Genomic DNA, 17,210 nt, shown 5'->3' with positions numbered 1-17,210 from the left:
GTTTACTTAGAAAGGGAAGGCCTGATACAAAATTACACCTTGTCAAAATAGATTTACACGGTTGTGGTACTTTTGGAAAGAAAAGTAGTTTAAATTGGCTGTTAGTGCCAGTGATTGACTGCTTGACCATTGCGTCATAGACATTTATTGGACATTAATGTGCTGAGTTGTGGTTTTAGACCAGGCTCTGCAACGTAGTCTCAAGGTAATTCGTATTATTCTGTTAACTAAATCTGTGACACTCCATTTAGTATGATATGTTATGTTATGTTAGGTTACATTATGAATGGAATAGTGGTCGTACAATATCATACGAATTAGAGGACGTATAGTATCATACGTCTTAACATGTCGTACAATAGCATACGAATTGGATGACGTAAGTTATCATACCTCTTGGAGGACGTATAGTTTTGGAGTCTTTCTCTGAGTCCAGGTTGCTTGTTGCGTTGTAACAACAAAGGAGAATTATGAGGAGAATTTACGTGAAAGGTTGGTTAGGGGAACTAAAACGACAATGTAGCATGTTGGTGAATTGGGTTAGAATAAGGATTAGGGGGAAGGCTTAGCTAAAATGCTCCAGTTGTCTCCGACGCAACTCGAACACGCAACCTTTGGATTGCTAGACTGTCGCAGATTACACCCACCCATCCTCCCCAACCAACCTCCCTACTTTCGTTTCTGTCTAAAGTAACTAGACCATTAGTAGGTATCATATGTCTTAGAGGTGCTCAGAAATACGTAAAGTATGTTTTGTTTGGCTCTGAGGCCAGGCTGGCAAGCGCAGAGCTAAGGCCATGCCCTTTGACTTGAAGAGATAAGGTAGAATGTCAATGCTATCTTCAGTTTGTGTTTTTGAGTTACATTAACAAATATCCAAATACCTGGATTTATTTCCAGAGGTATTTTAGATTTAGAAACTAGACTTTTAATCTGAAATGTACAAGTTGGTATTGTCACCCTGCTGTCCGCTGCAGTTGACTAAACAATACTGTCAGCAGTCGTTCACAGGTGCGTTGATGTCAGGTGTGAGGAGCAGCTGTTTGAATCTGTCTGCATTGAGAGCAGAGTAGTTATGAATAATTCCACAGGGAAGGAAGGAACACGTGCCCTTCCTGCCTGCTGAATCATTCTCAACAGCCAGCCTGCCAGCCTCTTTTTCTCTGGATCATGTGCCAGCGCGGATCCCTCCCCCATTGTAAAGTCTTTAAAGTTGTTATTTTTTGTATTTGATTGTCTTTTTATTGGCTGGGAGAAGAAGACAGAACTATTTTTGGGTAAGGTCTCTATGGTAACAGCGAGCTGGCTTACAATCATGGTGTTAGAGGCTGTCAGTAAACAGCTCTGTGGAGCTCTAGTGGTTCTGGAACTCTCCCTCTTCGCTCTTCTATGGTCTACATTAACACCATTATATACACAATCTGTCACCTGTCATTACCACTCACTTCAGCTCATTTCATCTTATGACAACTGTATTTGGAAGATAAATTCCCTTTCTTCTCCAGCTCTCCTGTACGCCACCATCTTTGGAAATGTGACCACCATCTTCCAGCAGATGTACGCCAACACCAACCGCTACCACGAGATGCTGAACAACGTGAGGGACTTCCTCAAGCTCTACCAGGTGCCCAATGGACTGAGTGAGAGGGTGATGGACTACATCGTCTCTACATGGTCCATGTCCAAGGGCATCGACACTGAGAAGGTGAGCCATGCCCCTGAGCTTGGACCCAGGAGAGAAAGGCTCTAACAACACCAGGGCTGCCTGGGGGTTAGAGCACAGGAGGGATGGGCTCTAACAACACCATGGCTGGGGTTAGAGCACAGATACAGTAGTAGTATGGTTATGAGAACTGCAGAAAGCTTGTAGAACTCCCATTGGATTCTAATGAATGGGAATACACAATACCGCAATGGCTCAGTACAATGGTGAAACCCATACTATACCATGCAAAGTAATATAAACAACCTGAAAGCCTGATGGACAGGTGTCTGTCTGTCCTCTCTCCAGGTGCTGTCTATCTGTCCTAAGGACATGCGGGCGGACATCTGTGTCCACCTGAATCGGAAGGTGTTCAATGAACACCCTGCGTTCCGCCTGGCCAGTGACGGCTGCCTGCGCTCTCTAGCCGGGGAGTTCCAGACCATCCACTGTGCCCCCGGGGACCTCATCTTCCACGCTGGGGAGAGCGTTGACACACTCTGCTTTGTGGTGTCAGGGTCACTGGAGGTCATTCAGGACGATGAGGTCATCGCTATTCTAGGTGAGCAGCAAAATGCATCATGGCATCTTTCTCCAGTTTCCACACCAACTTACTGGTGAGTTCTTGAGTTTGTCTGTGGATTAGTGGTGCGCGGGTCAGCTGTTTGTTTACCCGCAGCGGACCGCAATTGCTAATAACCCATCCGCAACGCCCGACTATATATGATAAAGTGAAAATCTGAGGCCCGCACCCAACCTTAACCCGCAAATATGGAAAATGCACTGTATGCTACAGTCAAAGACTGCAGAACGATTTTTTATAATAATATAATATGCCATTTAGCAGACGCTTTTATCCAAAGCAACTTACAGTCATGCGTGCATACATTTTTTTTTTTTTGTGTATGGGTGGTCCCGGGGATCGAACCCACTACCTTGGCGTTTCAAGTGCTGTGCTCTACCAGCTGAGCTACAGAGGACCACCAGAGGACAGGGGGTGCAGCATTTTGTTTTGCCTGATTTAGATATGTTTCAGCTTATAATTTCCCACATTTTGGTAGGCTATTTGTTAGTCAACTTGTCTATAATTAGATACATGCAGTGGCGATTTTAGCATGTAGATCTTGATGGGGCAGACTACAAAAAAAATTGGGGGATGCATGCCACTACACAACACAACACTAAACAACGGTGACAAACAGTGCCCACAAACTGTTAGGGCCTATATAAAGCTGTCCCAACAGCAGAGTCCCAACAGCAGAGTCCCAACAGCAGAGTCCCAACAGCAGTCCCAACAGCAGTCCCAACAGCAGAGTCCCAACAGCAGTCCCAACAGCAGTCCCAACAGCAGTCCCAACACTTTACCACTACTACACCTGGCTATCAGCGGAGCCTTGTCTGGCAGCGAAACAGTTAATTCAGCCTCATTTACTGCCTTTAAAAAAAACATAGCTGAAATACGGCTGACTTGCTTAAACGAATGTGGTTTCTACTGTCAATTGAGATGTACAAACTATGGCATAAGGGGACGACGAGCGGATAAGAGGCAATCCGTAATTTCGATTAAGACATTAATGCGCGAGCTAGGACGGACATAGTCAATATAACTATTTGTTCAGCACTTTTGAAATGTACAGCGACAGAATTCAGAACATGGGCCGTTCTTACAGTATTCTCCCTGTACACCAAGTCAGAACCGTAGGATAAATAAAGGGGGCATATAAGCAGACAATGAAAGCTCTTACAATATTTGATGATTACATTTCTCTAAAACAGGCTATAGGCTACATGTGCACCACCAAGTCAGAACAGGAGGCGAAATTAAGAGGGGAAAGGGGACCAAACTACACTGCTCAAAAAAATAAAGGGAACACTTAAACAACACAATGTAACTCCAAGTCAATCACACTTCTGTGAAATCAAACTGTCCACTTAGGAAGCAACACTGATTGACAATAAATTGAACATGCTGTTGTGCAAATGGAATAGACAACAGGTGGAAATTATAGGCAATTAGCAAGACACCCCCAATAAAGGACTGGTTTTGCAGGTGGTGACCACAGACCACTTCTCAGTTCCTATGCTTCCTGGCTGATGTTTTGGTCACTTTTGAATGCTGGTGGTGCTTTCACTCTAGTGGTAGCATGAGACGGAGTCTACAACCCACACAAGTGGCTCAGGTAGTGCAGCTCATCCAGGATGGCACATCAATGCGAGCTGTGGCAAGAAGGTTTGCTGTGTCTGTCAGCGTAGTGTCCAGAGCATGGAGGCGCTACCAGGAGACAGGCCAGTACATCAGGAGACGTGGAGGAGGCCGTAGGAGGGCAATAACCCAGCAGCAGGACTGCTACCTCCGCCTTTGTGCAAGGAGGAGCAGGAGGAGCACTGCCAGAGCCCTGCAAAATGACCTCCAGCAGGCCACAAATGTGCATGTGTCTGTTCAAACGGTCAGAAACAGACTCCATGAGGGTGGTATGAGGGCCCGACGTCCACAGGTGGGGGTTGTGCTTACAGCCCAACACTGTGCAGGACGTTTGGCATTTGCCAGAGAACACCAAGATTGGCAAATTCGCCACTGGCGCCCTGTGCTATTCACAGATGAAAGCAGGTTCACACTGAGCACGTGACAGACGTGACAGAGTCTGGAGACACCGTGGAGAACGTTCTGCTGCCTGCAACATCCTCCAGCATGACCGGTTTGGCGGTGGGTCAGTCATGGTGTGGAGTGGCATTTCTTTGGGGGGCCGCACAGCCCTCCATGTGCTTGCCAGAGGTAGCCTGACTGCCATTAGGTACCGAGATGAGATCCTCAGACCCCTTGTGAGACCATATGCTGGTGCGGTTGGCGCTGGGTTCCTCCTAATGCAAGACAATGCTAGACCTTATGTGGCTGGAGTGTGTCAGCAGTTCCTGCAAGAGGAAGGCATTGATGCTATGGACTGGCCCGCCCGTTCCCCAGACCTGAATCCAATTGAGCACATCTGGGACATCATGTCTCGCTCCATCCACCAACGCCACGTTGCACCGTTTGGTGTTCGCCAAAAGGCATGTGGGAGACTCCCCAAACATATGGAAGAAGGTACTCTGGTCAGATTAGACTAAAATTGAGCTTTTTGGCCATCAAGGAAAACGCTATGTCTGGCGCAAACCCAGCACTTCTCATCACCCTGAGAACACCATCCCCACAGTGAAGCATGGTGGTGGCAGCATCATGCTGTGGGGATGTTTTTCATCAGCAGGGACTGGGAAACTGGTCAGAATTGAAGGAATGATGGATGCTGCTAAATACAGGGAAATTATTGAGGGAAACCTGTTTCAGTCTTCCAGAGATCTGAGACTGGGACGGAGGTTTACCTTCCAGCAGGACAATGACCCTAAGCATACTGCTAAAGCAACACTTGAGTGGTTTAAGGGGAAACATTTAAATGTATTGGAATGGCCTAGTCAAAGCCCAGACCTCAATCCAATTGAGAATCTGTGGTATGACTTAAAGATTGCTGTACACCAGCGGAACCCATCCAACTTGAAGGAGCTGGAGCAGTTTGCATGCTCAAGTTTTCCGTTTTTTTGTCTTATTTATTTCACAATAAAACGTATTTTGCATCTTCAAAGTGGTAGGCATGTTGTGTAAATCAAATGATACAAACCCCCAAAATACAATTTAATTCCAGGTTGTAAGGCAACAAAATAGGAAAAATGCCAAGGGGGGTGAATACTTTCGCAAGCCACTGTATTAATGTCAAAATAACATGCAAAACAGTCAACCCCAAGGTGGTGCTCAATATGACGGGTCGCTACTGGATACATGTAGCTTTTCTTTTGTCATTATATGTTTCCCTAGAATACTAAATAAACCCTTGCTCAACAGAATGTAATATATCGATAGAATGAATGCTTCAATCTAGTTGACATCGGTAAAGTTTTCTCTGTCATCTTTCGCAGAGCAAAGATGTTTAGGTACTGGGGAGAAAATACAATAAAGCAAAAACAAACGGGAAAGATTTTTTGTACAAAATGTCCAAATGACATCAGTTTGACCGTTTGTAAGGAAAAAGAAAGCTGTGAAAACGACCCGACGTGTTTCTGATACGATTTCAGTTCGGCTTCGATGCATATTTTATGTGGTTGAAATACTATCAGCTTTTATGATGAAGACAGCACCTCTACAGATGGTATCTAACTGAGCATTGCATTCTCTCAAGATGCAGAAATAAATTAATCATATTTCTCCACTGTTCCCAAATCCAAATTTTACCTACATTTGGTGTATAATTTTACTGCAAGAAATGTTTAATTCTGCAGGAGTTATTATTAAGGCTATAGCCCTATTCGCACGGGACTAATAGTAGTTATACTAGAGAACGTTGGTTATGTATTTAATACACCAGAATGTCAGTTATTCCAGAGGACGATTCGGACGGGATAAGTTTTTTTCCAAACTGCCCCCTGTAATTATTTATATATATAAATTGACAGTTATGACGGAAGCCTGGATGTTTTTTTCAAAGTGTGAAGATATTTCAAAAGGTCCAGGCGATAACAGGCTACACTGATAGCTCGAGCTTGGTTCCCAAGTTTCTAAACCATACCAAACCATCTTTGGTATAGTGTCCCCATAATATTTGAATTGAGGAAGTGTGATCATAATCATTAGGATATTTTAGCGATCCGCAGTAGAAGACATTCTAAATGTGGGGGAGCCTTCAGATGTGAGCTTAACTTGCATTTGAAATGCGTTTTTAGGCTATGAATGAGAAAGTGAAGTTGTTCCAAACGTTTAGCTCAGTTGTAAGCTGCTTTGCGATCTCTTAACAGCAAGGGTTGCATTAAACAGGTGCAATTTTTTTGAAATGATGAATTTGGCGATGTTCAATTCAATCGCACAAAACGTATAAACAAAAGCATTGACTGTGAAAGTTGATACATGTAGGCCATTCATATATAGGCTATGCGCAGCACTTCGTTCAATTTATCGAATCAGTTATTGTTTTGTTGCTCAAACCGCGAGCAACACCTGTAAAACTCAGATATTTCTCTCAAAACACAGGGATGTCGATTCGCACGTGAGTAGTATTATCAAAGGACTTTGGAGTTTGGCAAAAAAAACAGTACGTTATTTTGGTTAGTCAATGTCCAGATTTCAGTTTCCATTTAACCCATCTAAACAGTAGGCTACAGTTTCCTTGACGTGCCATAGACCTATTTGAAGTCCCGTCTTGTGACTGTCGAATTTGTATAGTGCCTCACAATCATCACACATAACAAAGCCGGCACTGCTATCATCCTCTTTTACCACTTCACAATATCTTTTCCAAACATTACTTTTTTGGCCCTCCCTTCTCTTTATTTTTAACTCTCCTTTTGCAGCTTTTGTCTTATTGAATTACACTTCGACAATGTACATTTTGTTTCCGTGGATTGTTGTTAACTTTTTCTGCCAGTTCCCAAAAGCATTATTTGGCGATTGGCTGTGTAGGCAATTTGGCACGCGTAAACCCACAAGTTTAGGCTTATGCACTAATAGCAGATAGCCTAAAATAATGAAAGAAAAACCTCAATGTAGACTATATAAATTGCACAATAATTATGCATTTATGGATTTTTTTATGGTATTGTGTCTCTTCCACCCGCACTTCAGCCATACAATATTTAATGACCCGCGCATCACTGTTGTGGATGATGTTGTTTCAGGGGTTAGGCTAATGCCTTGTAAACTCAAACAGCAAAAAAAAAAAAGATAAAGATATATAAAGAAAGAAAGATAAAGACAGAGTTGGAGACCAGCAGAGCAGGCTGTAGTGCCGGCGGGTGTTTGCGGAGGGTCTTTTATTGCTTTTCCACTTCCTTGACTTCATTAGGAGCTAGAGTAGGGCTGTAGTTAGAGCTTCATAAAAAGTGTATTAGCTACAGATGATTTGCCTCACAAACAACATGGAGGACATTAATCAGCAGCTCAAATGGACGCCAACGCGAGGCGTCTGTCTCGCCACCACGGGTGGGTCCGGGATCACATTTACGGTCTTCGATTTAGAGCAGATCGACACTGCAGGAGACTCACGGTGGGGGAGCAGTGGGGGATTGGGCGCAGCACGAGAGGAAGGAGGCGCAATGGTAGTCTGTACGTTTGTTCTATCATGTTTAATATTGTTGATGGTAAGTTATGTGCACTACTTAGAGACAAGTCAGTGTACATGTGTAAAAAAATAAGATCTGTCACGCCTCATTTGGTGCCCGATCTGTTGCCATTCACCCTGCTCAATTCCACTTTACTGTAGGTATGTGATTCTAGTCATACTGTAGACTCTGGTTGCAAAACCTGACAAGACTATGGTAACAGGTGGTTGCTTAGAGACAGGGGGGCAGCTGACTGTGCTGTATGTCTCATGGGCAAACAGTGGAACACCTCCCTTTAGCCTTGGCCAACTCTGTGCCTCCCTCCCCCTGGAAGTAAGAGATGTAAACAGGCAAGAGGAATAGCTAGGGCTCATAGCTGACTGGGGGAGTGAGAGAGAGACAGAGGCCGAGTGAGATAGAAAGAGAGACCCCTCTGATTTCCCCTGGCTATCACTAAGCTAACTTTAAACTCTGGGTCTTTTCTCTCTTCTTCATTAGCAGCCCAGTAGCAGAGGAGAGGAGCTGCCTGCAACACTCCCACTGTAACAAGCCTATACCTGGACAACCTGCAGAATCACACACCTTCACATTATTAAATCCATTACACTGGCCACAGGGCTACAGGAACTTTCCATCAAACAATATTCCGTCAGCCTTATCAGTTTATGATTTTCTCCTCTGTTCTGGCTTTGTTGTGTTTCGCGAAATGATGATTTGATTAATTTCGCAATCTATTATTCATGCTGCGTTATGAGAAAGGGGATTTTAGTGGGGGAAAGTATTCACACAGCAATATGTTCTGGCCCAGTGAACTGATTGGATCTGCAGTAAGCTGAGGGAGATGAGACCGTATCAGTCCTTCTCAGCACTGTGCCTTAGTCACAGAGATCTGCTAGCTTACCACAATTGATCACACAAACAGGACAAACATGAAACACTGAATTCACTCCCATCCACCTCCACAAAGGATGATTGTAGTGTGAGAGTAGCGCTGCATTGATCTTCAACCACAGACAGTAAGACACCTCCTCTCAGGTTGAGCCTGACCTCTAGCTCCTCTAGAGCCACCATGCTGATCTCTCTGACCTTCTCCATATCTGCTCCAATAATTGGTGGCGTGCTGTGTCTCTAAGGGGGGCTCATTCTAGATGTATCCAGCACCGCAGGACTCTAGTTGGATGGTTCCTCAGACCCAATAGGGAAATGGTACAGGAGAGATAAGATTCACACATCCTGTCTGTGTTGTGGTTCTGATGTTTGGGTTCTCTCTGCTGAAGGGTAGACTGATTGGATTGAGTTTCATTGGTTTTCATTTGGTGATACTAGTGCAATCCCTTGAATGTGAACCAATTGAACATTGATTTGATATTCAACTGACATTTTATGATAATTTTAGATGGGTTGAAATGAGAAGAATACTTTTTTGTTGGTCTTTACCGGCTGTAGAGTAAATCAGCTTGTAACATTTTACTGTGCTCTGAGTAATGAGTATCTTTGGTTGCTAAGGGCTCAGCCAGGTAACCTCATCGCTAAGGAAACCTTGAAACCTCAGATCTCAAAATATCCATGACTTCTGTGACTGGTGATTTCACTGTGAAAATACTAAATATTGTACTATTTTGTCTCCCACACAAATCTCTAAATGTATCTTTCCCCTCTCTCAGGTAAAGGAGATGTGTTTGGAGATGTGTTCTGGAAAGAGACCACTCTTGCACACGCGTGTGCTAACGTGCGGGCGCTGACGTACTGCGACCTGCATGTCATCAAGAGAGAGGCACTGCTCAAGGTTCTGGAGTTCTACACAGCCTTCGCTAACTCCTTCTCACGCAACCTCATCCTCACCTGCAACCTACGCAAGCGGGTATGAGTTACCCAGTGACGCACGCACACGCACACACACACACACTGACAAACACGTCACTCTTTTTCCTCCCTCTTCTGTAACCTATTTTCTCATGTAAAACTTTTGCAGAGTTTTTTTTGCATTTCTCCTTGACTGCAGATAGTTACAGTGGCTTTTATTCGGTACATGGGTATTTACCATCAAAAGGTATTTTTATGTGCACTATGTATTTTTACGCACAGACTTTTATCCATTTAAATTACAGGTTGTAATGCAACAAAATAGGAAAAACGCCAAGGGGGATGAATACTTTTGCAAGGCACTGTAGTTCTTCCATCAATAGTGCTGAGCATTAACTGAAACTGTTTTTATTTGAATTCCTTTTCGTTTTTTTTGTAGATCAGAATATTTTGTATAAAGATAAGCATTATATTGTTAGATTATAGGAGTAACTCTGGTAGTCTTCCTCACATCAAGTTCAACTGTCGGAGCGCAGGTGCACACTGCCTTCATATCATAGGCTTGCAGTAGCTAAAGCTTAATAATAGCCACACCAAACCTTCACAAAAATTTCTGAACTTTATTAGGCTAATATCAAAAGTAAGTCAAGCCATTGTTTATAGGGAAAATACGAGCAGGCTATTATATTGCTGCAAACACAGCATTACAGTTGGAACAATTAGGCCAAAGAAAATGGCTCAACCGAATGAAACAAAAAACACTTGTGAACTGCTTTAAAACTTCACAGGCTATATTGCAGCAATTACCAACAAAGGCAAGTGCCTACCTTACCCAACAAATGACAGAAATAGGCTAATGTTATTTATTTTACAACAGACCTACTTATAACCTATCTTAAACTAAATACGGATTACCCAGTTAAAAAGACAGATCACATTTAATTTAGCCAATGAAAATGTCTCAACAGAATTAAACAAAACAGGTTTAGCATATTTAAAGAACTGGTTTAGATTAATAAATAGGCTTACAATAATAACAATGATATACAATAATAATAATAATGTTAAAACAAATTATTATAAATACATTTTAAGTTCCAAAATTGCATTCTAGCTGAATAGGGAGTTGCACAGTATCCTGCATTCTTCTAATCTTAGTCCACTACAATATTAAAACTTATATTCAATTCCCCTTGTAGACTTTTCACTATAGGCATACTCTTTTTCCTCTAACTTTTGTTTTACATCTTCACAATCAACAGCAGCCTAGGCCAAGGCTCCTCTGTTCTCTCTCTCCTCAACAGCAGCCTAGGCCAAGGCTCCTCTGTTCTCTCTCTCCTCAACAGCAGCCTAGGCCAAGGCTCCTCTGTTCTCTCTCTCCTCAACAGCAGGCACACCTGCGCGCAAGGTGTACCTGTGCGCAAGGCGTAAGAGAATGGTGCTGAAGCCGAATTCGGGGTGTAGGCTATGATAGACGGCCTCTCCTGAGCAATTTGGCCTGCTACAATTTCATTTATTGGCTTTTCATTTTTTTTATCGGCCAAACCTTGGAGCATTTTCCCATCAGAGTTGTATTTCCATCAAATTGACTTGTTACAGATAAAAGTCTGTGCGTAAATACATAGTGCACATAAAAATACCTTTTGATGGTAAATACCCATGTACCGATAAAAAAATACAAGTAAAATGGGTTTCCATTGCTTTTTCAACTCTAGGCATACTGATGGTTTTGTCACTAAAAATGTTGAAAAGGTGTAGCGAATGTGCCCACTCTGGTATTGGCACATGCGCTCTAGCCAACAGCTTGCAGATACATAGCCTACTACATGATGAGATAATTATGGGCAAAAGTGCAAGATTATTTTTATTTATCAAATGGCAGCCAAGCATCGATCATCATGTCACCAGAATAAGACCCTCGATATTTATTGAAAGGAGCATCACTGTGCACTTTCACCACCCTGTGAAGTTCATCATAACTTATTTCATCTGTAGCCTAATGAACTGCATGCTTTCCCATGATGTGGTGAATTTTTAAAAAATCAGACATGTAGGCTACTTTACTCGCATTAAAAAGGTTGGCTGGAAACCTGGTTAATGTCAAGCCATTTTGAGGATTCTGGAATTATATTTTGGATGAATGTGCGCATGCCTACAGGAGACTTTTGAAGTAGCCTAATCAGATTAAAACATTGTGACTGGTAGTATTTATGCCACATATAAAAGGTAATACATTAAAAAAGTTAAATGGTAAATATTTAGGCTCTATTGAAGGGTTCTAGGTGAATAACCGCTCGGATTAGAGAGGAGACAGAGCATGTGTTAAGCTTTCCTGAATAACTGGGTCTGCCGGGAACATATGTGGCCACATTATTATAGGACGACTTGGGAGAATGATAATCTGCAACAGACAGCGCATTCAATATCAGAAGTAAAAATACAGCCAGACTGGCCTGCTACTGTGCCTTTCTAGACCTTATAAACTGTGGAGAGTAGACCCACAACTGATCCAAATCGAATTAAACATTTAAATCACAGGGCTTTTGCGCCATTATTCAAATGACATTTTTACTGCAGCCTAGAGTAGGCTAGAATGTTGTACTCACTTGAAAACAATAATGCAATTATTCATTTCCTTATTTACATAAGTATTCAGACTGTTTACTATGAGACTCAAAATTGAGTTCAGGTGCATCCTGTTTCCATTGATCATCTTTGAGATGTTTCTACAACTTGATTGGAGTCCACCTGTGGTAAATTCAATTGATTGGACATGATTTGGAAAGGCACACACCTGTCTATATAAGGTCCCGGCAGGTAGCTTAGTGGGTAAGAGCGTTGTGCCAGTAACCGAAAGGTTGCTGGTTCTAATCCCCGAGCCGACTAGGTGAAAAATCTGTCGATGTGCCCTTAAGGAAGGCACTTAACCCTAATTGCTCCTGTAAGTCGCTCTGGATAAGAGCGTCTGCTAAATGACTAAAAATGTAAATGTAAAATGTCCCACAGTTGACAGTGCATGTCAGAGCAAAAACCAAGCCATGAGGTTGAAGGAATTGTCTGTAGAGCTCTGAGACAGGATGTGTCGAGGCACAGATCTGGGGAACGGTACCAAAACATTTCTGCAGCATTAAAGGTTCCCAAGAACACAGTGGCCTTCATTATTCTTAAATGGAAGAAGTTTGGAACCACCAAGACTCTTCCTAGAACTGGCCAAACTGAACAATCGGGGGAGAAGGGCCTTGGTCAGGGACACTGACAGAGCTCCAGAGTTCCTCTGTGGAGATGGGAGAACCTTCCAGAAGGACAACCATCTCTGCAACACTCCACCAATCAGGCTTTTATGGTAGAGTGGCCAGACAGAAGCAACTCCTCAGTAAAAGGGACATGACAGCCCGCTTGGAGTTTGCCAAAAGGCACCTAAAGACTCTCAGACCATGAGAAACAAGATTCTCTAGTCTGATGAAACCAAGATTGAACTCTTTGGCCTGAATGCCAAGCGTCACGTCTGGAGGAAACCTGGCACCATCCCTACTGTGAAGCATGGTGGTGGCAGCATCATGCTTTGGGGATGTTTTTCAGTGGCAGAGACTGGGAGACTAGTCAAGATCAAGGGAAAGATGAATGGAGCAAAGTACAGAGAGATCCTTGATGAAAACCTGCTCCAGAGCGCTCAGGATCTCAGACTGGAGCGAAGGTTCACCTTCCAACAGGACAACGACCCTAAGCACACAGCCAAGACACGGGACAAGTCTCTGAATGTCCTTGAGTGGCCCAGCCAGAGTCCGGACTTGAACCCGATCTAACATTCTGGAGATACCTGAAAATAGCTGTGTAGCATCGCTCCCTGAGAGGATCTGCAGAGAAGAACGGGAGAAACTCCCCAAATACAGGTGTGCCAAGCTTGTAGCGTCATACCCAAGAAGACTCGAGGCTGAAATCACTGCCAAAGGTGCTTCAACAAAGTACTGCGTAAAGGGTCTGAATACTTATGTAAATGTAATATTTAATTTTTTAATTTTTTTTATACAAAGCAAAAACTTGTTATGGGATATTGTTTGTAGATTGATGAGGGAAAAAAAACTATTTAATCAATTTTAGAATAAGGCTGTAACATAACAAAATGTGGAAAAAGTCAAGGGGTCTGCACTCACTAACTGTAAGTCGCTCTGGATAAGAGCGTCTGCTAAATGACTAAAATGTAAAATGTAAAATGTAATACTTTCCGAATGCACTGTATGATTGCTAGTTAGCCTATTGCAGATACGGACAAAGGATCCACCTACCACTATTGTCTATGAATGGTGGATAGAGGGCAGGACAGACTGTTAGACTATACTGACCTGTGGTATAGTAAAGGTTAGCACACGGAAAAGCGTAGTGCATAAGGGAAGTACCAAAACACCTTGATAAAGAGGAGGCGCATGCAAGCAGATGAGGAAATTTGGCAAGGATGGAAGAAATTATATAGTAAATCCTGCAAAAGAGCAAATGTACACCATGGAAAAAATGCACTACCCTCCCCTTTGTCCAATAAAAAAACCACACAACCCTCCCCAAAGCAAAAAACTAAGTTTGACAACCCTCCCCCCCAGTAAATTGCGATCTGTCCCTTACAGCATTCAACCCACATAATGCATAGTGTATTTAATGTTTAAAAAAATAATCGAAACCGTAATTCTCACATTATTAGGGTATTAATCCTAAAGGTATTTACCATGTTTATTCTCTCTACACTCAATAGGTCTTTTGTCAGAGCCATTTTCACATAATGAATTATATTAAATACCAATAGACTCATTACTTACTGTGGCCTTTTAGCAGTTAACACCCACAGACATCTTGGCAGTCTCCTATCTCCCAGTGAGAAATAGCAGAGATAGTGTTTGTGTGTGCGTGCGTTGAACTGCCGCTATATGGCTGGTCCTTGTTTGTTTGTGAGCTGGTACCATGGCTGGTGCTTGAGAGTGTGTGTGATGAACTGGTGTTGTGGAGCACTGATTGAGCTCCATCTCCATGACCCATCATCTTATTAGTCACAATGCAGTGTGAGAGATGTCACACAGCTAGTAATTGGGTCAGCCCTGGACCTGTACTGAGGCAGGCCTGCTTGCTATTCTGCACCTGGAGCTTGTGACATACTGTATGTCTCTTATTCAGTCCATTAGTGACTGTGGCTGGTGGAAATAAGTGTGGAAGGTGTTTTTCTTGCTACTATTTCAGCAGATACAGTATACTTTCATAACAAACAAAACTTTTCTCTTTCTCAAATAATCTCATAAATGCATACTTTGTTGGTATGCAGCAGAGCATATGAGCGGAGTGGAGCGGTGAGAATCTCAGCTCCTCGCTCACGGAGCTGTTCACCCCTCCACCCCCCCCGCTCAAAGCCACATCAGGCCAGTCCGCTCATTATCGCTCAGCGCTCAACGCAGTTTGCATCGCGCTCCACTCAAATCGCCCCCCGCTCACTCCAAAAAAGGAACAAAATCTGCATGTATTTCACTTTTAGCTTAAACCACAGCCTTACTTTATCTCACCGAATTTGTTGCATACAGACTCATCTCGGATTATCCATTCTGTCTTGAAACGGGGATCTAACACTGACGCTAAAATGAGATGTTAATCAGTATAGTATACAGTGGGGAAAAGTATTTAAAGTATTTAGTCAGCCACCAATTGTGCAAGTTCTCCCACTTAAAAAGATGAGAGAGGCCTGTAATTTTCATCATAGGTACACGTCAACTATGACAGACAAATTGAGCATTTTTTTTCCAGTAAATCACATTGTAGGATTTTTTATGAATTTATTTGCAAATTATGGTGGGAAATAAGTATTTGGTCACCTACAAACAAGCAAGATTTCTGGCTCTCACAGACCTGTAACTTCTTCTTTAAGAGGCTCCTCTGTCCTCCACTCGTTACCTGTATTAATGGCACCTGTTTGAACTTGTTATCAGTATAAAAGACACCTGTCCACAACCTCAAACAGTCACACTCCAAACTCCACTATGGCCAAGACCAAAGAGCTGTCAAAGGACACCAGAAACAAAATTGTAGCAGCTTGGTTTGAAGAAATCAACTGTGGGAGCAATTATTAGGAAATGGAAGACATACAAGACCACTGATAATCTCCCTCGATCTGGGGCTCCACGCAAGATCTCACCCCGTGGGGTCAAAATGATCACAAGAACGGTGAGCAAAAATCCCAGAACCACACGGGGGGACCTAGTGAATGACCCGCAGAGAGCTGGGACCAAAGTAACAAAGCCTACCATCAGTAACACACTACGCCGCCAGGGACTCAAATCCTGCAGTGCCAGACGTGTCCCCCTGCTTAAGCCAGTACATGTCCAGGCCCGTCTGAAGTTTGCTAGAGTGCATTTGGATGATCCAGAAGAGGATTGGGAGAATGTCATATGGTCAGATGAAACCAAAATAGAACTTTTTGGTAAAAAGTCAACTTGTCGTGTTTGGAGGACAAAGAATGCTGAGTTGCATCCAAAGAACACCATACCTACTGTGAAGCTTGGGGGTGGAAACATCATGCTTTGGGGCTGTTTTTCTGCAAAGGGACCAGGACGACTGATCTGTGTAAAGGAAAGAATGAATGGGGCCATGTATCGTGAGATTTTGAGTGAAAACCTCCTTCCATCAGCAAGGGCATTGAAGATGAAACGTGGCTGGGTCTTTCAGCATGACAATGATCCCAAACACACCGCCCGGGCAACGAAGGAGTGGCTTCGTAAGAAGCATTTCAAGGTCCTGGAGTGGCCTAGCCAGTCTCCAGATCTTAACCCCATAGAAAATCTTTGGAGGGAGTTGAAAGTCCGTGTTGCCCAGCGACAGCCCCAAAACATCACTGCTCTAGAGGAGATCTGCATGGAGGAATGGGCCAAAATACCAGCAACAGTGTGTGAAAATCTTGTGAAGACTTACAGAAAACGTTTGACCTGTGTCATTGCCAACAAAGGGTATATAACAAAGTATTGAGAAACTTTTGTTATTGACCAAATACTTATTTTCCACCATAATCTGCTAATAAATTCATAAAAAATCCTACAATGTGATTTTCTGGAGAAAAAAAATCTCATTTTGTCTGTCATAGTTGACGTGTACCTATGATGAAAATTACAGGCCTCTCTCATCTTTTTAAGTGGGAGAACTTGCACAATTGGTGGCTGACTAAATACTTTTTTCCCCCACTGTATTCCATAACGAATTGACACGTTGTTTGCCAATGTTTCTGCAAAAGCAGCGATGCCCATTGGAAGTGCAGCGTGAGTGTAATCGGTGAGCAGGGATTTGATTTCTGTGACAGCAGGGAGGATCATCCCCAGGTTCCCCAGCTCCTTCTGCATTTTGTCTGTGAGGTCTGCTAGTGGTGTCTGCACACTGACAAGGTGCGTCAGCTGCCGTACTTGATTCAGGGTGATGTTAGCAACATTAGACTTGAGTTTGTTTTGCCATAACGGGTCTTTTTGGAACAACCGGATGAACGACTGAATCATCCGCAGCTGGCTGCTCCATCGAATGGCGCAGGCATTTGTGGGGCGGACACCTAATTGGTCGGTATCCTCTGTGCTCTTGCGTA

General features: G+C 43.1%; 1 protein-coding gene across 1 annotated transcript in view; it reads left to right on the top strand.

Annotated features, from left to right (window-relative positions):
* Positions 1 to 17,210, top strand: part of kcnh5b (potassium voltage-gated channel, subfamily H (eag-related), member 5b) — an 84,066-nt gene that overhangs the window by 46,198 nt on the left and 20,658 nt on the right. The window contains exons 8-10 of the mRNA XM_045207474.1: positions 1,506 to 1,705; positions 2,012 to 2,264; positions 9,481 to 9,677. Coding sequence (XP_045063409.1) covers positions 1,506 to 1,705; positions 2,012 to 2,264; positions 9,481 to 9,677 — 650 coding nt within the window. The remainder of the gene's footprint in view (positions 1 to 1,505; positions 1,706 to 2,011; positions 2,265 to 9,480; positions 9,678 to 17,210) is intronic.

Source organism: Coregonus clupeaformis, chromosome 25 (assembly GCF_020615455.1).
Source record: "Coregonus clupeaformis isolate EN_2021a chromosome 25, ASM2061545v1, whole genome shotgun sequence".
In the NCBI taxonomy this organism is placed as follows: domain Eukaryota; kingdom Metazoa; phylum Chordata; class Actinopteri; order Salmoniformes; family Salmonidae; genus Coregonus; species Coregonus clupeaformis.
This window is presented reverse-complemented; position numbering and strand designations above follow the sequence as displayed.